Here is a 26,637-nt window from a genome sequence, read left to right on the forward strand (position 1 = left end):
ACCACCACCGCCACGACCACGACCATCAGAAAGATGAAAACGCTGATGAAGGTCAAAGTGGCACTGCCTGGTTCAATGGTCTGAGCACTGCAGGGGTTCTGAGGCTGAGGCCAGCAGGTGAGTTCTTACCTTGTTCATAATCAGTGTGTTACTTTTGTTTAGTGCTTGTTCCACTGTGTCCATGGCGTATGTGAACTTCAGCTTCTCAGGGTGCTGGCGGTACTTCTTCTCGCTAAGAATCTCTCTTGCTTTCTTTGCCTTCTCCACCTCCAATGACTCTATGGGCACCCAGCCGATCCCTTTCATCCAATTGGTGAAGTCGGATTTGTACAGATTCTTCACAACGAAAAAGGAAATTCTCGTTTCAGAAAGAGTCAGGGCATGGGTTTCTTTGACCAGATGATTTGCTCATTTTTAAAAAGAGGAAAAAAAAAAAAAAGGATGGGGGGGACTGGGAGAATAATCTGCTTTTTATTCCCTACCATCCTTCAGAAAAAAATTAATTACAAAGTGATTGTATTCATGGTGGTTTTGAACAGAAAATCCTGACCCAATAATTCCTTTAAAAATTTAACTTTCTTGGGGGGAACGTTAACAGAATTTTGCACTGGAAAGGATATTATATAGCACCCATTTGGACCTGTTAGTCTTTCACAGAATACAACATATATTGGGTCTAACTTCCAAAGTTTGAGTATATATATACATTATAACTAAAGAAAACGATATATATAGTTCAAATGAGTGAAATCCTAAAACTCCAAATTCTGGAGAGGATCCCTAATTACAGTGAGTCCAACCAGGTTTAGGATGGAGTAAATGGAATTGCTGATTTCTAGTTCTTCTTAGCCGTCAGCTAGAAATGGATAACTAATTTTATGCTGACAATCTGATGACTGCTACATACGTCACTTTGAATCTGCATCGCGTTCCTGGAATGCTCCACGTTCAAGGCATCAGGCAGCAGGGTGTAGTGGTGGAAGGGTTGTCTGTAGTTGGTGTTAGTGGCGACCTCCTGAGATTTCTTGGCTGCTGTCACACTGAACATATCCAAGGGGGTGTGATACTTGGTCTTGCTGGCTTCATAGCCCTTTTTGTACTCACGATCTGACTGGATTTTGGCTACATTCATGTAGTGAACCAGTTTAGGATCATCCTGAAGACTGAGAAATCCAATTTGTTTGCCTTTGGCTTTCTCGTAGGCCTCCTTATATTTGAACTACATGAAAAAGAAGGGCAGACAGAAGTTTGATAGGGTAGATTGTATGAAATATTAAAGCATTAAACTGAATTTATATCACAAATTAAGCAATAGCCAAATTCATTCTGAATCTAGGTAACACCTAAGTCTTTTCGTATTTTTAAGTAAACAACTAGCAAAGTATTTCCAATGGATGGTCTTGAGATCTGCTCTGGGGACAATTAAGAATGGAATAAATTGTAGTTTATATCTAGATTATTCATAGGTGGATTCTTTGAATACAATCAAAGGTTCCTGAAAAGTTTATTAAGGATTTGGTGTACATAGTTTTTATTATCTGTTTCTATGATTAATTTGCATCACCTTATAAACTATTTGCATAATCCTGAGTAAATTGCAGCAAAGACATTATAAAAATTAGTATATTGGACTCCAAATGAATTTCTACTCTACCAAGGTATATCAATTCCTGTAGAAAATATAACTTAATTTATAAAAAGTAATTAATTAATTAAGTAAGCAGGTAACTGAAATGCTGTGGTTTAATATATAATTCTTCCTGGTTTTCCATATTTCACCAGATTTTTTTCTTTATGGAAATTATATTATCAAAAAATTGTATTCTTTTAAAATACTGGGAGACTTTCTTGATTTAGTAATATTTTAGTATACCAAGGCTTTTTTCTTAACAAAATCCAAATAAAAAGCAGTTTTCAAGTTCATAATAATAATACTAATGAGAATTCCATGTATTTGACAGTTAAAAAAAAGTATCTTCTTTGTAACAACTTACTGAGTTTTTAAATATTTTTAAGATAAAAAAATCACTGGTACCTAAGATATTAGGAATTATTTTTATACTACAATTTTTTATTTGCTTCCTAATATAGCTCATATAACCTCATACACCATGTAAATATTTTTTAAATATAAAGAGAGTTTACTATTTTCAAATTAGACTTACATTGCTAGCAATATTCCTTGAACTTTTTGCAGCAACAATTGGAATGGCATCTGGTCTCAAATCATAGCCCTTAGCAAGGGTTTTCTTCCAATCTGCTTTATACTTAGCCTTGAAAAAAGGAAAGATTATTTTATTATCTGACATAATTAAAAGAGGAATGAAACAGGAAACCAAAATCTTTCTTATAAAACATGTCATAATATATCCTTTTCTATTAAAAGAATCCAGAGTTAGGGCTCTAAGTTCATCTTTTAGAAATCTATTATTCTTTAAAAAAAAAAAATCAGTAAACTATATACACAGTATGATCTCAACTGCTGTAAAAAATGTATATGTGTGCATTAAAAAAAGCAATGGAAAGGTATTGCTTTGAATGTGGGATAACAGAAGATTTTAATTTTTTCATAATTTTCTATATTTTCCAATTTTTCTATAATAAGCATGCAATGCTTTTATTTTCTTGTATTTTTTATAATGAAACATTTTAAACTTACAGAAAGATGTGGGTACTAAAATTAAAAGTTCAGATGTAGTACCACCCAGCTTTAATTAATATTAATTTTTAAATATTACTTATAAAAGCAGGAAAAAGTTTTAAATAAACCAAAAGCATAGAAATGAGTACTTTAAAAAATGTTTATTTGGAGATAAAAGAGAGCCTAAAATGTTAGGAAGAATGACTAAATCATCTTTTAAGAAATGAACAATTTTATCCAGGTTGGATTATGTCTTTAAATTAGAATTTACCAATTTTCTTTAAAAGCAAAAGGAAATAATTCATAATAGTAAATTTAAACATCGCCACCAATTAGAGAGAGATGCTAGTCACATACAAAGAAGAGTTTCTAAAGAAAATCATGGTAAACTTGTTTAGAAGTTTAGAATTTTAACATATAACTGAAACAAAAGTTATAGAAATAGCAATACTTATCCTTACTACAGACCATGCATTCCTGTATTTTCCAATCCTCTCTGTCCTATTTTGTTTTACTTTTTAAAAAATGGAACACAACCTACTAGATTGATTTTATAACCCACTAATGAGTCATAGCCCACAGTTGGGAAAAGTCTGCAGTAAGTGAAATGTATGGTAGGCTCTAGTCTCATATTCTATGATAAGGATCCAATCTGGAGACTGTTGGTTCGCAAATTGGTCCCCGTACATGGAGGGCAAGGAGAGACTGAAAAAACAGGCTGACCACTCCAGCTTGGTAGGCGGTAGGTTTAATAAACAAGGGAACTTACATTCGAGGGTTGTCTTGGGCAGTCACAAGACAAGTAGATCTTCACACCCGCCCGCCAGAACCTTTCAAGTTTATTAAGGCCTCAAGTGGATTCAGTGCAAATGGTCTCAACAACACATTGGTCTCTCAAGGCTGTGTACTTGAAAATGGCTCCCACTGTGGGAACAGTGGGCAGAACTTACATTCCAAGGATGGGAGGGGGTGAGGAGCCTCCAACTGCCCAAGTCCAGTTCAAGGGTCACCTGTCAATCATGTCCTCTCAATGACCTCCTCTATCAAAGACTCAAAGGGTCCACACTCAGTTTGCTCCCCTTAAAACTCCCAGTGCTAGAGTTATATAGAACTGGAAAGGAGAGGCCCATGTAAGCAATACTAGACGGGCACCAGGCCAAATACTCACATCACTTATGTTGAAGGCATTGACCTTGGCTTGAATAAACTGTGGTACATCAGGGTCCATAGTGTACTTGTGCTTCAGTTTCTCTCCCTCCACCTTGTAGTTCAACTAAAAACAAAGGAGGCAGCATGCAAATCGTATTAGCTAACATAATGTAAGTTTCATCTAGCACACGTTCCTTTAAAAAGGAAGACTATCGTTTGTGTTTTTCCATTTATAAGGCAATTAGCTACATTATCACACAGAGGGAGTATTGGCAGACATATTCATTGCTCATTCCACCCATATTTATTGGACAGCACTCTGATCAATAGGCAGCATGGTAGGTTCTGTGTTTAAAGTGGTTAAAAAGAAAAAGGCAGGGGCTTCCCTGGTGGCGCAATGGTTGAGAGTCCGCCTGCCGATGCAGGGGACACGGGTTCGTGCCCCGGTCCGGGAGGATCCCACGTGCCGCGGAGCGGCTGGGCCCATGACCCATGGCCGCTGAGCCTGTGCGTCCGGAGCCTGTGCTCCGCAACGGGAGAGGCCAAAACAGTGAGAGGCCCACAAAAAAAAAAAAGAAAGAAAAAGAAAAAGGCAGACCTGTCCTCTTGGAGCTTATAGTCCAATAGAGGAAACAGAGAATAGCACATAAACTGTAAGATAGAGCTAGAATTCGTGATGTGTTGTAAACTAAATAACTTTAGGAAAGAAGTGAACAGGGTCAGGGTGGGGGGTCAGCAAAGGCTCTCTAAAAAGGTAACATTTACACCCAAACTTGAAGAAAAGGGAAGGGTCCGGGCAGAAGAAGAGCATTCAGGGCCCTGGGTCTAGAAGGGGCATGGCTAGCTTGAGGAACTGAAGGTCACTGGGCTGGAATGTGCTGAGCGGGGTCCCAGGAGGATTAGACAGGAGGGGGGCAGGGGCACAGAGCTGAGGGATTTTTCAACCAAGTTAACAGTTTAGATTTTAATTTGAGTTCAAGGAGAAGCTACTAAGGGGTTTTAAGTATAAGAAGGACATGATTTGATTTATGTCTTAAGACAGTCTTTTTGGTTTTTGTGTGGCCCCAGGCAGGGAGTCCAGGTAATGGATTATTACAGTTGTCCACGTGAGATATGGAGGCCAGAACTAGGGTTGGTGGCAGCTGAAAGACAGAGAAGTGCTCCAACAGGATGGCTGAGAGATTTGGGAGGCTAACTCAGTAGATGCGTTGGATGAGGGGGGTTCACATGGGGAGGTGTCAATGGTGACTGCCAGGTTTCAGGCTTGAGTAACTAGGTAGATGTTGACGGCATTTATTGGGATGAGGAAGACTTAATACAGTGAGTTTAGGGTTTTCCTAGCTAACTGGAAAAACACAGGGATAAGTGACACCTCGGTCAGTACAAAAGAAATCAGAACAGTCTACACCATTTAGTACCACTAGAATAGAATTAACCTTGAAACATCTGTGGTAATGTGGGACTGATCTGAGAAATAAAATCCAGAAAACCCTCAAATCTGAACCAAAGAATGCACTCCCCACCTTCGAATACCTGGGGTTAAAGACACAAAAAGTCCTCTCTTCTTTGTTTTTTACTTACCACTCTATTTCTGGGGGAGATACCTTAGAACTCTGAAATTATCAAATGAGGGGAAGCACTGAGCATTGTCATTAGCCTCTGACTAAGAAAAAGGGTCCAGATAGACCTCGGCTCAGAAAAATGACTCTGAAAGCAAACTGCTTTACTCTTCCCCAGAGGTGTATCTCTCTCTCAGAATATCGCCCTATTTATTTTGCAAGGGGATTAGGACATTAGCCTTCTCCTCATCTGGCTAGGTAGAACTCTTACAACTATATATATATATATATATATATATATATATATATACACTGTATATATATATATATATAGAGAGAGAGAGAGAGAGAGAGAGAGAGAGAAAGAGAGACTTATAAATAACATAGACTCTCTACATTTGGAAAACAAAGCAAACTTGGAACATTGTCCTTCTCTCCTTCCTGTTCTTCTTAAGTCCTAAGTTGCTTCAAAAGTAAAACCTTTTGATATACCTCCAAAAGCAGATGATTTGCTAAGATAGATGCACACTCATGAATTGAATTAAGAAGGATTGTGGAGTAACTGGACATGGGTTTATTCATGGACAAAACTCTTTGAAGGAAAACCACTTACATCACTTAGCTGCTTTGTGTTGTGCTGAGCCAAAACCATGCCCACGGAATCAGGCACACTTGTGAACTTGATGGTATCTGGGTGCTGTCGGTACTTTCTCTCATTTAATGCATTGCCTGCCTTCTTGGCCTTCTCAACCTCCAGAGAACCAAGCGGGATCCATCCAATGCCCTTGAAGAAGTTGTTGTACTCATCTTTATATACATTCTGTAAAAGAGTAATCTCAGATGAGGGGATATCCTAGTGCATACTCAAGAGCTGTTTCTGGAATCTGTAATTCTATCCGGGGGGGGGAATGAAGAGCAACCTGTCAGCATGCCTGTGTCTATACTGGAGCTTTTGGCTATCTCTGCCACAGAGCTTCTTACCCAGAATTTGGTCATAAGAAAAAGCAGTTCTGTTGTTAGAGTGCATTAACACTCCAGGAGAGAATGTAGGCCACATATTTCCATGGGTACTGCTAAAAAAAAAAAAAAAAAAGTGTCTCTTCTGACAATAAATTGGGCTTTCCTTTTGATTTCACTGAAATCTCCACAACTTCTGAATTTCACCCACACCGTCCACCTGGGCTCCTCCATCTCAGTTGGAGAGAGACATTCTCATTGAGCAACAATAAAGGAACACAGTTTTTTCCCTTTACCAAGGATGATTCTTACAAAAACCTGGCTCCTGCAGCAGGAAATGCTCTGAATATTAAACACCCTCCCCCATGCAGCTCTCCATGAGTCATGCTGCAATCACAAAACCCTCCTGGTTCATTTTAGATGACTTGTTACATACATTTACATGCATGACAGTGTGACCTTGAGTTCAAAAATAGAAGAAGAAGAAAAAAAAGAACATTCCTGAATTCAGAAAGAATAGAGAATGCTCCTATTTTGCATTATACCTATTGCCGTTGAAGCAGGCCCACCAGGAGTAACCATTTCCTTTTGTTGAGAACCAGGGTGGCTTATGTACTTAGTAGAACATGGCTTTATCTTTGACCCATAAGTTAATAAAGGTAATATCAATGATTGCGATAGGAGCACAGAAAGCTAGTAAAACACAGCGTGTCTACCATGCCTTTGTTACTCTTTCAATGATGACTGTATATTTTAAAGTGCATTTTTCAAATACCTTATTGTATTGTGAAGTCTACTAAAATAGGAAGAAATGATCACCTGTTCAGTACCAGCATCTCTAGGTCTATAATGTTATACATACTCACATCACTCTGAATTTGATTCATATTCCTGGTATGCTCAAGACTCAGGGCATCAGGTAGGTATGTGTAGTGATGTATCGGCTGCTTGTAGTTGACGTTGGTGGCAACATCCTGGGCCATCTTTGCAGCTGTAATGCTAACCATGTCCCCAGGGGTATGATAGCTGGTTTTGGTGTTTTCATAGTTCTTCTTGTATTCACGATCAGACTGTAACTTTGCCACATTCGTATAGTGGACGAGCTTAGGATCATCCTGGAGGCTTCTAAAACCCACATGCTTTCCCTTTGCCTTCTCGTAAGCTTCCTTGTATTTATACTGTGGAGGCAGAATTTGGTTAGCAAAGTCCTAAGCATTGGGAACATTAGGTGGAGCGATTATATTCACACACAAAGGCATTCAGAATATTGTGATTTTCTGGAAGACTGTACAAGAAATACAGTCCACACCCCATGCCTCCCAACCCCAGGAAGTTTAGACTGAAAGCATTTATTTCCAATACTGCTGGGTTATAAATGGGTATCATGATAAATTCAGGAGCAGTTTCTTTTCTTTGCTACGAATGCTATAGATGATTTGCATGTGGAACTTTAAATTTTTATTTATTTATTTATTTTTGGCTGTGTTGGGTCTTCGTTTCTGTGTGAGGGCTCTCTCTAGTTGCGGCAAGTGGGGGCCACTCTTCATCGCAGTGCGCGGGCCCCTCACTATCGCGGCCTCTCCCGTTGCAGAGCACAGGCTTCAGACGCACAGGCTCAGTAGTTGTGGCTCGCGGGCTCTAGAGTGCAGGCTCAGTAGTTGTGGCTCACGGGCCCAGCCGCTCCGCGGCATGTGGGATCCTCCCAAACCAGGGCTCGAACCCATGTCCCCTGCACCGGCGGGCAGACTCCCAACCACTGCGCCACCAGGGAAGCCCTGGAACTTTATATAGAGCCAACTCTATTAAGTTTTCACACTTAATATAAACATAACATATTCCAAAATATAAGACTACATTCCAAATATACCTCTTGGTTTTCCAGGGATGTGAATTTGCCTAATCCAACATGTTACTTCACATCACAGAATACTAGAAATACTTCTGTTTTCAATTCTGATTGGTCCAGGATATGTACACAAAAGGTGCAGAAGAAACTCTAAAGAACTGTACATGCAAGACTTTTATACTCAGATCTCTCTGGGGTGGGGGATGGAAAATATTACCATGTTTGTTGTCTCAGTTGACCTAATGTGGTTAAACAAAAAAACCCTCTTCTTTGGCAGGTAGCTAGGCTTTCATCCAACCCCATTTCTCAGCAGCTACTCTCCAAGCTCACTGCTGAAGCAGCTGCACATGAATTAAGGAACTATATAATAAGGGCAGAAACCACCAAGACCTCTCCTCATCAGTAAAAGCCTGACTGCAAAAGCTCTGCGGTCCAAGGTCTCTCACTGCTAAGATCGGCAATGGGGTGTAGACTGAGCTATACAGTAGGTAACAAATCAAAACCTCAATTTTTATGTAAGAGAATTCAAATCCACCCAAACTCTGAAGACACTCTGCTCCTGCCATTTAAGCACCAATTTATAAACAAGAGTTTAGCAGGCAAAAGAATTATCAAGTAATTTCTAGGCATGTTAGAAAAAGTTCTGTGTAAGGGCTAAAAATAAAAATGATAATGTCATATTTTAGACTGTCACTTTCTCCTTAAACTAGAAATGTATTTCAGAGTGATGTGCAAAGCTTTGAAGAACACATTTTCAGTACCATCCCTACATGGAAGGCTGTAGAATTCTTACACCCTATCTTCCACATGGTCTGTACACGTGGTTTCTTTCTTTTCTTGTGTCAGACGAAGAGTGTAGCCTCTGGAATAGTGTGTGACAGTGAAATCTATGGTGTGTGCGTGCTTTTGGAAAATTTTCTTTTTCAATGATGAGAAGAAGTATAAGTGTATACTTTTTCTATTACAGATGAAATAAATCAAAATTATATTCTAGAAAAGTGGGCTTTCTCCCATTTGGTTTATAAAATCTGTACATTTTATTTAACATTTTTTTCAATCTTCTAATACAATTATAATGCAGGCAGTCATCTGAATTTAACATGTTAGTGGCAGGTGGGGTATTCTCCCTGAAAATAAATGTGGGCTGTCAGGGAAATGTGTCAGGGAAGGTAATTTGGGCTATGAATCAGGAGAGAAAGCCACTGTCAGATTTAGGACAGCTCTACCAAGTGGGGTCAACTGAAAAGAATCACAAAACATTGAAAAAGTGACAGGTTTTCAGGGCTTCCCTGGTGGTGCAGTGGTTGAGAGTCCGCCTGCCGATGCAGGGGACATGGGTTCATGCCCCAGTCCGGGAAGATCCCACATGCCACGGAGCGGCTGGGCCCATGAGCCATGGCCACTGAGCCTGCGTGTCCGGAGCCTGTGCTCCACAATGGGAGAGGCCACAACAGTGAGAGGCCCGCGTACCGCAGGGAAAAAAAAAAAAAATAAGTGACAGGTTTTCAGGGCTTCCCTGGTGGCGCAGTGGTTGAGAGTCCGCCTGCCGATGCAGGGGACATGGGTTCATGCCCCAGTCCGGGAAGATCCCACATGCCACGGAGCAGCTGGGCCCGTGAGCCATGGCCGCTGAGCCTGCGTGTCCGGAGCCTGTACTCTGCAACGGGAGAGGCCACAACAGTGAGAGGCCCGCATACCGCAGGGAGAAAAAAAAAAAAATAAGTGACAGGTTTTCAGGGCTTCCCTGGTGGCGCAGTGGTTGAGAGTCCGCCTGCCGATGCAGGGGACATGGGTTCATGCCCCAGTCTGGGAAGATCCCACATGCCGCGGAGCGGCTGGGGCCGTGAGCCATGGCCGCTGAGCCTGCGCATCCGGAGCCTGTGCTCCGCAACGGGAGAGGCCACAACAGTGAGAGGCCCGCGTACCGCAGGGGAAAAAAAAAAAAAAAGTGACAGGTTTTCAAAACAATATTTTGTGGAGAATTTAAATGTCATTAATTCAACATACTGTTTTCAATGTGGTATCATTTTAACAAGCACCCATTTGCTTACTTTGTAAAAATAACAATCACCCAGATTTCACCTAAAATTTTTACTCACGTCACTGGCAATGTTTCTCGAGGCTTTGGCTGCAGTGATGGGTATAGCGTCACCCAGCACATTGTTGCCCTTGGCTATTAAATCATGCCAGTCCCGTTTATAACAGACCTGCGATGGAAAAGGAAAAAGGATGTCAGCATGCTGTGGGGTAATCAGCGACTGATTACTCAACAGCTGGGATTGCTTTGTTCTTTTCCAGATAGAAGCTAGAAGAATCTCCTATAGCACACAGTTTTAAGAAGTCACATTAATGGTAAATCAACTATACTTCAATTTAAAAAACAGAAGTCACATTAGCAAAATGTCATACATGAAATTGTATAGCATAAACTTATTAGACTCTGTACATGAAATTGTATAGCATAAACTTATTAGACTCTGTACTAATCATTCACCCAAGTCTGGTTTGGGCACATATTGAAGAGGGAAATAGAGAAACTGGAGTGGATCCAGAGGAGAATAATAAAGGTTCTGGAAACTACAGTATGTGAGAACCAACTGGAGAAAATGAAGTTCAATCTTATGAAAGGAAGGTCAAGACCTGGTGGTTAGCTTTAGAAATTTTAGTGTTGTTGTTAAAAAAAAATGGGGGGGGGGTGGATTTCATTTATCCTTATTTTTCTGGAGGATAAAAACTTCCTCCATGTGCAGAACTAGGAAAACTAGAGGAATATGTGTTGAGCTTGACACAAAGAAGAATGCTATACCCTTTAGAGCTGTCCAACACTTGAAAAGGCCAACTCAAGAGGTACAGAACCATCGTCATGGGATATGCTCTAATGGGGGCTATGGAGAAAACTGATCTAAATTGTCAAAGCCCTGTCATACTCTAAAATTCTATTATTTTATCATCAGGTCAGGATTTCACACCCCATCAAAACTCCTACTTACATCACTTATATTGTAAGCATTGCACTTGGCCTGGAGAAATTGAGGAACATCAGGACCCATCGTATATTTATGTTTCACATCTTCTCCTTTAGCTTTGTATAAGATCTGCAACACATAGTCACAAAAATAAAATGCATTATGGCTGACTTCCAGGAAGACGGCGGAGGAGTAAGACGCGGAGATCACCTTCCTCCCCACAGATACACCAGAAATACATCTACACGTGGAACAACTCCTACAGAACACCTACTGAATGCTGGCAGAAGACCTCAGACCTCCCAAAAGGCAAAAAAACCCCCATGTACCTGGGTAGGGAAAAAGAAAAAAGAATAAACAGAGACAAAAGGATAGGGACGGGACCTGCACCAGTGGGAGGGAGCTGTGAAGGAGGAAAGGTTTCCACACACTAGGAAGCCCCTTTGCAGGCGGAGACTGCAGGTGGCGGAGGGGGAAGCTTCGGAGCCTCGGAGGAGAGCACAGCAACACGGGTGCGGGGGGCAAAGCAGAGAGATTCCCGCACAGAGGATCGGTGCCGACTGGCACTCACCAGCCCGAGAGGCTTGTCTGTTCCCCCACCGGAGCAGGCGGGGTTGGGAGCTGAGGCTCGGGTTTCGGTCGGAGCGCAGGGAGAGGGCTGTGGTTGGCAGCGTGAACACAGCCTGAAGGGGTTAGTGCAACACAACTAGCCGGGAGGGAGTCTGGGGAAAAGTCTGGACCTGCCGAAGAGGCAAGAGACGTTTTCTTCCCTCTTTGTTTCCTGGTGCGCGAGGAGAGGGGATTAAGAACGCTGCTTAAAGAAGCTCCAGAGACGGGCGCGAGCCGCGGCTAAAAGCGCGGACCCCAGAGACAGCCCGCCACTGCCAGGGTCCCGTGATCCAGGGACAACTCCCCCGGGAGAACGCACGGTGCGCCTCAGGCTGGTGCAATGTCATGCTGGCCTCTGCAGCCGCAGGCTTGCCCGGCACTCCTTGCCCCTCCCTACCCACAGCCTGAGTGAGCCAGAGCCCCCGAATCAGCGGCTCCTTTAACCCCGTCCTGTCTGAGCGAAGAACAGATGCCCTCCAGCGACCTACAGCAGAGGCGGGGCCAAATCCAAAGCGGAGCCCCTGGGAGCTGTGAGAACAAAGAGAAAGGGAAATCTCTCCCAGCAGCCTCAAAAGAAGCGGATTAAAGCTCCACAATCAACTTGATGTACCCTGCATCTGTAGAATACATGAATAGACAACCAATCATCCCAAATTAACCGTGTGGATCAAAGGCTCTTGGTGCTGCAGCCAGGAGTTAGTGCTGTGCCTCTGAGGTGGGAGAGCCAACGTCAGGACACTGGTCCACAAGAGTCCTCCGAGCTCAATATAATATCAAACAGCAAAAATCTCCGATAGATCTCCATCTCAACACCAGCACCCAGCTTCACTCAATGACCAGCAAGCTACAGTGCTGGACATCCTATGCCAAACAACTAGCAAGACAGGAACACAACCCCACCCCTTAGCAGAGAGGCTGCCCAAAATCATAATAAGTCCACAGACACCCCAAAACACACCACCAGACGTGGATCTGCCCACCAGAAAGACAAGATCCAGCCTCATCCACCAGAACACAGGCACTAGTCCCCTCCACCAGGAAGCCTACACAACCCACTGAACGAACCTTAGCCACTGGGGACAGACACCAAAAACAACAGGAACTACGAACCTGCAGCCTGCAAAAAGGAGACCCCAAACACAGTAAGATAAGCAAAATGAGAAGACAGAAAAACACACAGCAGATGAAGGAGCAAGATAAAAACCCACCAGACCTAACAAATGAAGAGAAAATAGGCAGTTTACCTGAAAAAGAATTCAGAATAATGATAGTAAAGATGATCCAAAATCTTGGAAATAGAATGGACAAAATGCAAGAAACATTTAACAAGGACCTAGAAGAACTAAAGATGAAACAAACAATGATGAACAACACAATAAATGAAATGAAAAATACTCTAGATGGGATCAATAGCAGAATAACTGAGGAAGAAGAACAGATAAGTGACCTGGAAGATAAAACAGTGGAAATAACTACTGCAGAGCAGAATAAAGAAAAAAGAATGAAAATAACTGAGGACAGACTCAGAGGCCTCTGGGACAACATTAAATGCACCAACATTCGAATTATAGGGTTTCCAGAAGAAAAAGAGAAAAAGAAAGGGACTGAGAAAATATTTGAAGAGATTATAGTTGAAAACTTCCCTAATATGGGAAAGGAAATAGTTAATCAAGTCCAGGAGGCACAGAGAGTCCCATACAGGATAAATCCAAGGAGGAACATGCCAAGACACATATTAATCAAACTGTCAAAAATTAAATACAAAGAAAACATATTAAAAGCAGCAAGGGAAAAACAACAAATAACACACAAGGGAATCCCCGTAAGGTTAACAGCTGATCTTTCAGCAGAAAGTCTGCAAGCCAGAAGGGACTGGCAGGACATATTTAAAGTGATGAAGGAGAAAATCCTGCAACCAAGATTACTCTACCCAGCAAGGATCTCATTCAGATTTGATGGAGAAATTAAAACCTTTACAGACAAGCAAAAGCTGAGAGAGTTCAGCACCACCAAACCAGCTCTACAACAACTGCTAAAGGAACTTCTCTAGGCAAGAAACACAAGAGAAGGAAAAGACTTACAATAACGAACCCAAAACAATTGAGAAAATGGCAATAGGAACGTACATATCGATAATTACCTTAAATGTAAATGGACTAAATGCTCCCACCAAAAAACACAGATTGGCTGAATGGATACAAAAACAAGACCCATATATTTGCTGTCTACAAGAGACCCACTTCAGACCTAGAGACACATACAGACTGAAAGTAAGGGGATGGAAAAAGATATTTCATGCAAATGGAAACCAAAATAAAGCTGGAGTAGCAATTCTCATATCAGACAAAATAGACTTTAAAATAAAGATTATTAGAAGAGACAAAGAAGGACACTACATAATGATCAAGGGATCAATCCAAGAAGAAGATATAACAATTGTAAATATTTATGCACCCAACATAGGAGCATCTCAATAAATAAGGCAAATACTAACAGCCATAAAAGGGGAAATCTAAAGTAACACATTCCTAGTAGGGGACTTTAACACCCCACTTTCACCCATGGACAGATCATCCAAAATGAAAATAACTAAAGAAACACAAGCTTTACATGATACATTAAACAAGATGGACTTAATGGACTTAATTGATATTTATAGGACATTCCATCCAAAAACAACAGAATACACATTTTTCTCTAGTGCTCATGGAACATTCTCCAGGATAGATCATATCTTGGGTCGCAAATCAAGCCTTGGTAAATTTAAGAAAATTGAAATTGTATCAAGTATCTTTTCCAACCACAATGTTATGAGACTAGATATCAATTACAGGAAAAGATCTGTAAAAAATACAAACACATGGAGGCTAAACAATACACAACTTAACAACGAAGTGATCACTGAAGAAATCAAGGAGGAAATCAAAAAATACCTAGAAACAAATGACAATGGAGACACGATGACCCAACATCTATGGGATGCAGCAAAAGCAGTTCTAAGAGGCAAGTTTATAGCAATACAATCCTACCTTTCAAAACAGGAAACATCTTGAATAAACAACCTAACCTTGCACCTAAAGCAATTAGAGAAAGAAGAACAAAAAAATCCCAAAGTTAGCAGAAGGAAAGAAATCATAAAAATCAGATCAGAAATAAATGAAAAAGAAATGAAGGAAACGATAGCAAAGATCAATAAAACTAAAAGCTGGTTCTTTAAGAAGATAAACAAAATTGATAAACCATTAGCCAGACTCATCAAGAAAAAAAGGGAGAAGACTCAAATGAATAGAATTAGAAATGAAAAAGGAGAAGTAACAACTGACACTGCAGAAATACAAAAGATCATGAGAGATTACTACAAGCAACTCTATGCCAATAAAATGGACAACCTGGAAGAAATGGACAAATTCTTAGAAAGACACACCTGCCAAGACTGAATCAGGAGGAAATAGAAAATATGAACAGACCAATCACAAGCACTGAAATTGAAACTGTGACTAAAAATCTTCCAACAAACAAAAGCCCAGGACCAGATGGCTTCACAGGCGAATTCTATCAAACATTTAGAGAAGAGCTAACACCTATCCTTCTCAAACTCTTCCAAAATATAGCAGAGGGAGGAACACTCCCAAACTCATTCTATGAGGCCACCATCACCCTGATACCAAAACCAGACAAGGATGTCACAAAGAAAGAAAACTACAGGCCAATATCACTGATGAACATAGATGCAAAAATCCTCAACAAAATACTAGCAAACAGAATCCAACAGCACATTCAAAGGATCATACACCATGATCAAGTGGGGTTTATACCAGGAATGCAAGGATTCTTCAATACATGCAAATCAATCAACGTGATACACCATATTAACAAATTGAAGGAGAAAAACCATATGATCATCTCAATAGATGCAGAGAAAGCTTTCGACAAAATTCAACACCCATTTATGATAAAAACCCTGCAGAAAGTAGGCATAGAGGGAACTTTCCTCAACATAATAAAGGCCATATATGACAAACCCACAGCCAACATCATCCTCAATGGTGAAAAACTGAAAGCATTTCCACTAAGATCAGGAACAAGACAAGTTTGCCCACTCTCACCACTCTTATTCAACATAGTTTTTGAAGTTTTAGCCACAGCAATCAGAGAAGAAAAGGAAATAAAAGGAATCCAAATCAGAAAAGAAGTAAAGCTGTCACTATTTGCAGATAACATGATACTACACATAGAGAATCCTAAAGATGCTATCAGAAAACTACTAGAGCTAATTAATGAATTTGGTAAAGTAGCAGGATACAAAATTAATGCACAGAAATCTCTGGCATTCCTATACACTAATGATGAAAAATCTGAAAGTGAAATCAAGAAAACACTCCCATTTACCATTGCAACAAAAAGAATAAAATATCTAGGAATAAACCTACTAAGGAGACAAAAGACCTGTATGCAGAAAATTATAAGACACTGATCAAAGAAATTAAAGATGATACAAATAGATGGAGAGATATACCATGTTCTTGGATTGGAAGAATCAACATTGTGAAAATGACTCTTCTACCCAAAGCAATCTACAGATTCAATGCAATCCCTATCAAACTACCACTGACATTTTTCACAGAACTAGAACAAAAAATTTCACAATTTGTATGGAAACACAAAAGACCCTGAATAGCCAAAGCAATCTTGAGAATGAAAAACGGAGCTGGAGGAATCAGGCTCCCTGACTTCAGACTATACTACAAAGCTACAGTAATCAAGACAGTATGGTACTCGCAGAAAAACAAAGATAGATCAATGGAACCAGATAGAAAGCCCAGAGATAAACCCACGCACATATGGTCACCTTATCTTTGATAAAGGAGGCAGGAATGTACAGTGGAGAAAGGACAGCCTCTTCAATAAGTGGTGCTGGGAAAACTGGACAGGTACATGTAAAAGTATGAAATTAGATCACTCCCTAACACCATACACAAAAATAAACTCAAAATGGATTAAAGACCTAAATGTAAGGCCAGAAACTATCAAACTCTTAGAGGAAAACATAGGCAGGATACTCTATGACATAAATCACAGCAAGATCCTTTTTGACCCACCTCCTTGAGAAATGGAAATAAAAACAAAAATAAACAAATAGGACCTAATGAAACTTCAAAGCTTTTGCAGAGCAAAGGAAAGCATAAACAAGACCAAAAGACAACCCTCAGAATGGGAGAAAATATTTGCAAATGAAGCAACTAACAAAGGATTAATCTCCAAAATTTATAAGCAGCTCATGCAGCTTAATAACAAAAGAACAAACAACCCAATCCAAAAATGGGCAGAAGACCTAAATAGACATTTCTCCAAAGAAGATATACAGACTGCCAACAAACACATGAAAGAATGCTCAACATCATTAATCATTAGAGAAATGCAAATCAAAACTACAATGAGATATCTCACACCAGTCAGAAGGGCCATCATCAAAAAATCTAGAAAAACTAAATGCTGGAGAGGGTGTGGAGAAAAGGGAACACTCTTGCACTGTTGGTGGGAATGTAAATTGATACAGCCACTGTGGAGAACAGTATGGAGGTTCCTTAAAAAACTACAAATAGAACTACCATATGACCCAGCAATCCCACTACTGGGCATATACCCTGAGAAAACCATAATTCAAAAAGAGTCATGTACCAAAATGTTCATTGCAGCTCTATTTACAATAGCCCGGAGATGGAAACAACCTAAGTGTCCATCATCGGATGAATGGATAAAGAAGATGTGGCATATATATACAATGGAATATTACTCAGTCATAAAAAGAAACAAAATTGAGCTACTTGTAATGAGGTGGATAGACCTAGAGTCTGTCATACAGAGTGAAGTAAGTCAGAAAGAGAGAGACAAATACCATATGCTAACACATATATTTGGAATTTTAGGGGAAAAAAATGTCATGAAGAACCTAGGGGTAAAACAGGAATAAAGACACAGACCTATTAGAGAATGGACTTGAGGATATGGGGAGGGGGGAGGGTAAGCTGTGACAAAGCAAGAGAGAGGCATGGACATATATACACTACCAAACGTAAGGTAGATAGCTAGTGGGAAGCAGCCGCATAGCACAGGGAGATCAGCTTGGTGCTTTGTGACCGCCTGGAGGGGTGGGATAGGGAGGGTGGGAGGGAGGGAGATGCAAGCGGGAAGAGATATGGGAACATATGTATATATATAACTGATTCATTTTGTTGTAAAGCAGGAACTAACACACCATTGTAAAGCAATTATTCTCCAATGAAGATGTTAAAAGAAAAATGCATTATGGATGGTACAAAAAGGAAAATACATTAATTACACGCTTAAAGAAGTTATTCCTAGCATAATTCCCCACAATTTCTATTACTTAAAATTATCAAAGCCGGGCTTCCCTGGTGGCGTAGTGGTTGAGAGTCCGCCTGCCGATGCAGGGGACGCGGGTTCGTGCCCCGATCCGGGAAGATCCCACATGCTGCGGAGTGAACCATGGCCGCTGAGCCTGCACGTCCGGAGCCTGTGCTCCGCAACGGGAGAGGCCACAACAGTGAGAGGCCCGCGTACGGCAAAAAAAAAAAAAAAAATCATCAAAGCCATCTTCCTATTTTAAGAAACTCAAGAATCTCATTAAGGAAGACCCAAAAACTCTGTATTAAAATAGAGAGAAAAAAATCCTAAGAAAATAGAAATCTTTGCTTGCCAGAGATGAATAAAAACTGAGTTCAAATGTGAAACCCTAAAATGGATAACAGAATTCACTAAAGCCAGAAAAGGTCATTTTTGCTAGTGGAATTAATAGTTCTTAAAGTCTTGGTTTTATTTTTATTTTTTGGTTTTTTATTCTTAGAAAGAAGTAGTTAGAATGAGTCTTTCAATTCCCCTAAAAACTTTCCAATTATAATTGTATCAGTAAAAGCACATAATAATTTCCTCATGATATAAAGGTGCTTATATGTAAATCCAGCCTACGCAAGAGGTTTACCACTTCACATTTACCCTATTTTGCCATTTTAAAGATGTCTGAAAGACACCAAAGTGCATGGGGTAGAAATCATACTGTATCCTCCTCTTGGTAATGAAAAAGAAAGAAATTGCTCAGTTTCTAAAACTAAAACACAATCGGAATCCCAAGTAAATTTTTATCTCTTGATTGTCATTTATCATCTATACCTCCATTTCCCAGGCATGTCTGTGTGGAATACCATATGTAAACTGGTATGCATGTATCACAAGTAAAATCTGAAATGGCTGATATCTAAATGAATCTCCAAATACTAAATAATTTCTTTTAGGAATCCAAGAGCTATCTTCACTTCCTCACTGCCTTTAGAAACCACATCTAAGCATTCAGAGAATCTCGTTAATTTTACCTTCTAAACATCTCCTTTCCCACTGCTATTGCCTGAGTTAGGTCCAAATAAGGTTTCTGTCGAATTTCTGTAGCAGCTTTCTAATTCACCTCCTTGCCTTCAATCTCTCCCCTTTCCAATATATTCTCTGCATTTTTTTGCCAATTATCTTTTAAAACACAGACCTGATAATGCAACTCCATGGATTAAAAATCTTCAGTACTTCCTGTTACCTACCCCATAATGTCCAGAGTATAAATTAACATTCAAGACCCTCAATAATCAGGTCTTGAAGGATTACAATCCTAAATCCTTCATCCTTCACTGTCCTTCCATTCATTACTTTTTGACTGTCATTATGTTTTTCCTTTTGCCAGTAATGCAGCCTTCCCTTATTTGCCAGGGAAGCTCTGGCAGGCAGTTACCCTCTCCTCTTATACTTACTTAGCACATGCCTCTCCTGTAGCATTCGTCTCTCCATATGATGATGCTGTTTCTATCCATGCCTTTGTCTTATACTCTTGTCCTGTATCCCATTCATCCTCGTCTGTTTCATCTTTATACCATCAGCACATAATATAGTGCCTCGCACATGGAAGGTGTTCAAAAACACTCATTCAATGAATTAATGAATGAATGTTTTTTGATGTCCCTTTAGCTCTTTCATACAACTTTTCCTTGAGAGCTGTCTTTAGCCAGAGCATATACATTCCTCATGGACAGGCAGGCAAACAATACACTAATCTCCACGACATAAATAAAGTATCTATAATAATTGTATATGATGAATTCTGAGGAGAGAAATCATCTACTCATGTGTATTATTTCCCTGTACTAATATTTTATATATGAACAACTTAATACAGAATTGAATATGATGCATTTGCCACAATAACGTGTATGGGATTTAAGCTTAAGTTTTGTTTGTGTGTGTGTCGTTCTAGGGTAGAACTTTTTGCACTTTCTCAAATACTTTATCCAATAACACAGTATTTATAGGCAGTTAAAAAGGAAGACATTTTTAAAAGGAAGGTAAAAAGCAAGATATAAAAAAAAAAAAGAAAATGTTAGTGCCCAAACTAAAAATAATTGTAATTATTATTTTTAAATGAAATAAAATAATAATTTTAAAAGGAAAAGATATCAGGCTCAGAGAATAAAAATGATGAGCTCATCTTTTGAAGCCTCCCTCCATCCTTTTGCACCCTCTGTTTTGTTGTACTCACATCACTGACTTGCTTTGTGTTCTGTTTTGCCTGGACCATAACTGGGGAGTCCACGATGCTGGTAAATTTGAGGGTGTCTGGATGTTGCCTGTACTTCTTTTCATTCAGGGCATTACCTGCCTTTTTAACATTTTCTACCTCCAGACTGCCAATAGGTATCCAGCCTATGCCTTTCATCCAGGTGTTGTAGTCTTCCTTATAGACGTTCTACACCAAAGAGAGAAGAGAGAAGTGAGTGCCCCAGGCAGTGGGTTCTCTCACGCAGGCTCCCTCCTTAGAGAGGGACTGTCTTGTGGAGTAAATGTCACCTACATTGCTCTGTATGTGCATCATGTTTTTCGACAATTCCAGGTCCATGGCATCAGGCAGGTAGGTGTAGTGATGAAGCAAATGCTTATAGTTGACATTGCTGGCAACATCCTGAGCTTTCTTAGCTGCCACAACGTTGAACATATCATGGGGTGTGTTGTATTTGGTCTTTGTCTTCTCATAGTCTTTTTTATACTCCCGGTCCGATTGTATTTTGGCCACATTCATATAATGAACCAGTTTAGGATCATCTTGGAGACTCTGGAAGCCAACCATTTTCCCTTTGGCTTTTTCATAATCTTTTTTGTAGTGAACCTGTTGGAAACAAAGGTGGGCATATTTTTTAATGTAGTTATGAAGGTTTTACTGAACAATGAGACCATGATTTGAGCAACTGAGCTTCCCAGAAATTATTTCAATAACCAAACAATTTGATATTTGCTTGTATATATATGAAATGTAGCCTGTTAAAATTAAAATGTTATTTAGAGCCCATTTGGTTGTCTGTGGTTGCTTCTGCCACCCAAGGGAGGTTGGGGGACGTTACTATAATTTATATCAGTGACAAAGTAAAATAAGTTCTGTTCCACTTAGTGATAGAGACAAATGAAAAGATAAATATTTCACAAACTCTACCAATTATACTGTGCTTCTAAAGCCAAATAGCTGGCTATTTTAATAATAGAGTTATACTAGTAGTAGTAGTAGTACAATTTTAATGAATCTTTGGATATTCAAAGGGAGACCCAGAACCAGTAGTGTGTAACACTAATTGGTTCCGAATAATAAAGTGGGGAGAATTAAGTGTCCTTGAGGAGACTTGGGAAGAACCCCAGGAAACGGAGTAGCAGAGATGTGAGGAAAGGTTTATGTGTATGCTGGGGTGGGGTGGCTGGAGGAGATCACCCACAGAGAAAGGGGATCAGTGAGAAATTCTGGAGCAGGGCTTTTAGGACATGGACATTCATTATTCAGCCTTAATGTATTTACATTGCTGCAGTGACAACTCCATTTCAAACAATTATTAAAGTTGTACTTGGGATTTGGAGGGAAACCAAAAAGAAGGGGCTGAGTTCCATCTCTGGATCATGCAGAGCAGAAAGAGAATAAATCTAGGGGAGGAGAGCCCAGGTGAGCCAGAGCAAAACCATCATGTGCAAACCAGGAGCCAGAGGTGATCAGAAAAGCAAAAACCTCAGAGAATGCAGCAATCATGGGGAGGGAATCCCACTTCCTGCAGGACAGCAGGAGGGGGCTTGAGTCCATTTTATTTAAATCTCAAAGAGCAAAGTGACTTCAGTTGACATCTGAGTTGAAGTAAGATAGGAAAAGAAACAAAAGTCTTCACTTTAATGCAACCTAATGACTGACTCTTAGGGGCTCTGACACTTGAAGCCCATTCATCAGTCTGTAGAAGCAATGAAATGAAAAGAGAGGTAAGGCAAAGAGGGAATTCATAGAAATTAAGCAAGTTTTGAGATAAAGATTTACCATCAGGAGGTTATTATGATGTAAATAGCAGGTAACTTCTTTATTTCTATAAGAGAAATAATGTGAATTTGTACCGAAATATAGATGAGAATTTTAAATTAGGGGGCTTGATTAGAACAGATTGGTTAAGGTTATACAAATCCTTACCCCCAAGAAAATTCAGATCTGTTTAGGGAACTTTCTTCTCTAAATAGTTTCAGCCTGGCTTTCTTCCAGTCAGGGACAGCAGACGTGGAGACTTGGATAAGAAGCCCACCTGCCCCCATTTTCTGGTTACACACAGGTAACCACCAGCTGGACTTACGTCACTCGCTGCCTGCCTGGCAACTTTGGCAGCTTTGATGGGGATCGCATCGTTTCTCAGGTCGTACCCCTTCTTGCTCAGGTCTTTCAAGTCTGCTTTGTACATATTCTGAAAGAAAAATGTCATTTGAAGATAACTCAGACCACGTGTAGAAAAGGCTTAACCCTCAGTGAGTGGCTGAGCCCACATGCACACCTCACTGATATTGTAGGCGTTGACTTTAGCCTGAATGAACTGGGGCACGTCCGCCGGCAGACTGTACTTGTGAATAATTTCCTCCCCTTTGACTTTGTAGGCAATCTGGAAGAGAAAAAAATGCATAAACAAACAAAGTAGGGGAAAGTGTTTAATGGCACAAGAGAATAATTTTGGAGCAGATCACATTGCACAGAGGAGTTTTTTTAATGAAAGACACTCTCTGTGCCTTCCCCACATTCCCCGGAAAATATTTGTAGGCATTTAAGATCTCCTATGTAATTGCACAGGGTCTGATCTTAGTGCCTGTTAGCCTTGGCAAAAGTCCCTTGGTATGTGCTAAGAACCTCCAGACTAAGGTAGGGGGACCTACCTAAGAGCCCAGGAAAGTGACCCAAAGACAAAGTTAACCTGTAGACACTTTCCTGAGCATAGGAAAAGTAAATAGGGTGGGATTTACCAACTATCTATGTTATATTTTGTGGGCAGTGGGTGACTAAAGGGACTTAGGGGTAGTTTTTACTAAGCATGATTTTTGTCTTACCTCTGACTTTAAATATAACCCTTTCATATGATGTAGTGTCTATAATCACCTTCCTGATCTTTCCTAGAAATAGGCTTGTGTTTCTGGTTATCAAGAGAAGCCCCTCTTACCTTTTCCTTTGAGAGCAATGTCCAATCACTGAAATATGTATAATCCTCTAAAGACATGAATTAGGTGTGCTTTTTTAATGAAAACCTGGGGAATTATACAGTTGTTTATATAACTGAGTCTCTTTAGATTGCCTAATAAGTACAGGTGATCATTACATTTAGAATACAAATGTATTTGTATTAGTTAACATTTAAATACAGAGAGAATTAACACTTACATCACTCCTCTGGGCCTGGTTAATCTTAGACTGTACTATAATTGGAGCATCTTCAATCGAAGTAAACTTGAGAGTATCTGGATGTTGCCGATATTTTTTCTGTTTGACAAATTAAAAAGAGAAAGATAATAATACTTTCACCAAAGGCTAATAAATTAAAAAACTTTAAATTTATTTTGGAGGGACAAGAAATTTTCCTGATTTTAAAATGTAAAAATATTTGATTCTTTGTTGGCTTGGGTGAAAAAATGAATACAATACAAAAACCAACATTTAAAGAAATTGTTTTAATTTTGGATTGTTTGGGGCAGTACAGACCAATACAACTTTCAGGAATGACTTTATTCTCTTAATTTCTTGCTTATGATGTGAAAGAAGGCACTGTGAAAGCTCAGCAGAATCTCGAAACATCACAAAGTTTTCTAAAGGATTAACAGGAAAGCATGCAAGAGTATGGAGTATCTTTGGAGTATCTTTGCATGACACTAAACAAGCTCCCAGGAATGTCATTTTCTTTGTCACTCCATCAGCAACTGAAGTTTTCCAGTTGAGGGACGAGGAATTGAGGAACTAGGGCAATAGCTATGGATTACTAATAAGAAAAGGAGGACTTTTGCTTTGTAAGCCTTAATGTGGTTAGTACATAAGTTATCACTAAAGTGCTGAGGAGACACAGGAGAGGGGCCATGGGGAAGATGTCTCAATTGGGAGCTGGCAACATCTAGCTACCCTTATTCCTATATTTTTCTCCTAGTTCTCTTCATTTTTTCATACTATACATCCCACTTTTGTGTATATAGTAGCATCCCTCTTTCAACTTCAGACTTCTGAAAACCACTAACCCAGAATTTTTTCTGAAAGATCTCTTGAGTAGATAAAGTGGTTTTCACCAAAAACAAACAGATGTACAAAACAATAAGAACAACAAAAACTTGGGTGTGGAAGACAACCCTCACTTAGCACCTCTGACCCTTCTTTATGTGGTCTAACTTCCTGGATGACGGATTCACCTGACAGCAGGGGGAATGTTCAGTTGCTGTCAGAGAAGGGACTGCTTTAAGAGCCCCAAGATCATCTTTGTTTCTTCTTAGACTGAATAACAACATATATACTACTTCAAAGTCATCAAGAATATAGCATAAGGTAAAATAATACTTCAAAGAAAATTTCTATAATAGTCATTATATGCATAATTCACAATTGCCAAATACTGGAAAAAGTCCACATGCCCACTAACTGGACAATCAAAGTGTGATATAGCCGTGCAAAGGAATACTACTCTCACTAATAAAAAGGAAAATATTACAGACACATGTAGAGATATGGACGAACCTCAAAAACATTGAGACATATGTCTGATACTGATACAGAAGAAATTTCTAGAAAAGGCAAAATTATAGAGGCAGAAAGCAGATCGGTGGTTGTCTGGGGTTGAAAATGGGAGTGGGAACTTTTTGGGGTGCTAGCAGCATCTTAAAATTCAATTGTGGGGCTTCCCTGGTGGCACAGTGGTTGAGAGTCTGCCTGCCGATGCAGGGGACACGGGTTCGTACCCCGGTCTGGGAAGATCCCACATGCCGCAGAGCGGCTGGGCCCGTGAGCCATGGCCGGGCCCATGAGCCATGGCTGCTGAGCCTGTGCGTCTGGAGCCTGTGCTTCGCAACGGGAGAGGCCACAACAGTGAGAGGCCCGCGTACCGCAAAAAAAAAAAAAAATTCAATTGTGGGTCTGATATCACTGAGCCCCTGAATCTACGCCAGCAGCCAACCCCCTCCTGACTATTTTGAAGACAAAATATTTGAGTAGCCTCCATAACTTCAAGTATTCTCTTTTTCTTGCTGCTAAAACCATTCCTAACTAGTAGGGGGATCTCATGAAACCCAAGGCCAAAGTTGAAGCAACTTTGACCTAACCTCTTGATACCAACTGCATCCAACGACCTAACAGAGCTTGCAGTCCAACCTCCCTAGACCATGCTGATTTCACTCCTATATTGTGTATTTCATAATATACTACTCATTTTCTATCTTGCTTCTGAAAAATAAAGATGCATTTACCAGTTAAAAAAAATTCAGTTGTGGGGATGGCTATGCAACTATATGGATTTATTAAAACTTGTCAAGGGGTACACTTAAAATATGTGAATTTTTGTGGTATGCAAACTATACCTCGATAAAGCTGTTAAAAATATTTCTGTCATGAGTGGTTAACGTAAACGACTTTGGTGATGTGAAGAGGTATGATTATCTACCGAGATAATTCATGCACGTGATAAGTTGGGGTTTTTTTCCTCAGCAACAATACTAGAAAATGAAGTGGTAAAGGAGGCATTTCCCATGGTTTGGGAAGTTTTACCATGTCACATTCACAAATCTATCTCTGTGACACACAGAGATATGATGGCTTTACCTCATTCAGAATGTCTGAAGCTCGCTTTGCCTTTTCTATTTCTAAGGACCCAAAAGGTACCCAGCCGCAACCTTTCATCCAGCTATTGTAGTCAGCTTTGTATTGGACCTAAAACACCAAGAGAAAGATTACATTTCTTTTCTCAGCATCATCCTTCTTCGTAAAATCATTAACATTTTCCCCAAAATAATGCTTTTAAGTTTTCTGACCAGTTTCCTTATTCCATACGTTGAGGTTATTTTAAACATTTCCTTGGGGAAAGATTTTAACAGCCCTTAGGTTTGCACTGTTCTTTCTAGTTGGCATATGTTCTACTTCACCCTTATTTCCAAAGTATGTGGAATTATAATTCCAATCTGCTAAAATCAAAGCTGTATTTCAAAGAATAAATGAAATTGTTATATTTAGATCATCAAACGTGAGATGTTTGCTCACTAGAACATATTATGTATTATGTTTCTATGGTCAGATTATAACTGAAGGCCATATTGAAGGTGGATCATTTTACTCATTTTCTGATAAGACTTGATAGTAGTTATTTGTATTAAGTGTTTACACATATTGCCCTTCATGTGTAATTGTAAGCTTAGGAGTGTTTCTACATTGGCTAACAACATACTTTAATACAGCTGTATTCAATAATTTGCTTATGGAGAGCAGTTATCATTTGGAATTGGACCTATCTGGGAGACAGTTACTTGATGCTATTAAAATAATGACCTACTCCTGTTGTCTGG

The 26,637-nt window shown here is 39.8% G+C and overlaps 1 protein-coding gene across 1 annotated transcript in view; it reads right to left on the reverse strand.

Annotated features, from left to right (window-relative positions):
• The window catches only part of NEB (nebulin), a 225,939-nt gene that overhangs the window by 159,764 nt on the left and 39,538 nt on the right, over nucleotides 1-26,637 (reverse strand). The window contains exons 22-35 of the mRNA XM_065880211.1: nucleotides 25,901-26,008; nucleotides 23,492-23,590; nucleotides 22,620-22,724; nucleotides 22,425-22,532; nucleotides 20,633-20,944; nucleotides 20,321-20,527; nucleotides 11,143-11,247; nucleotides 10,252-10,359; nucleotides 7,173-7,484; nucleotides 5,963-6,169; nucleotides 3,810-3,914; nucleotides 2,166-2,273; nucleotides 908-1,219; nucleotides 130-336 (exon numbers count right to left, since the gene is read on the reverse strand). Of these exons, the coding sequence (XP_065736283.1) occupies nucleotides 130-336; nucleotides 908-1,219; nucleotides 2,166-2,273; nucleotides 3,810-3,914; nucleotides 5,963-6,169; nucleotides 7,173-7,484; nucleotides 10,252-10,359; nucleotides 11,143-11,247; nucleotides 20,321-20,527; nucleotides 20,633-20,944; nucleotides 22,425-22,532; nucleotides 22,620-22,724; nucleotides 23,492-23,590; nucleotides 25,901-26,008 (2,403 nt within the window). The remainder of the gene's footprint in view (nucleotides 1-129; nucleotides 337-907; nucleotides 1,220-2,165; nucleotides 2,274-3,809; nucleotides 3,915-5,962; nucleotides 6,170-7,172; nucleotides 7,485-10,251; nucleotides 10,360-11,142; nucleotides 11,248-20,320; nucleotides 20,528-20,632; nucleotides 20,945-22,424; nucleotides 22,533-22,619; nucleotides 22,725-23,491; nucleotides 23,591-25,900; nucleotides 26,009-26,637) is intronic.

Source organism: Phocoena phocoena, chromosome 7 (assembly GCF_963924675.1).
Source record: "Phocoena phocoena chromosome 7, mPhoPho1.1, whole genome shotgun sequence".
NCBI lineage: Eukaryota > Metazoa > Chordata > Mammalia > Artiodactyla > Phocoenidae > Phocoena > Phocoena phocoena.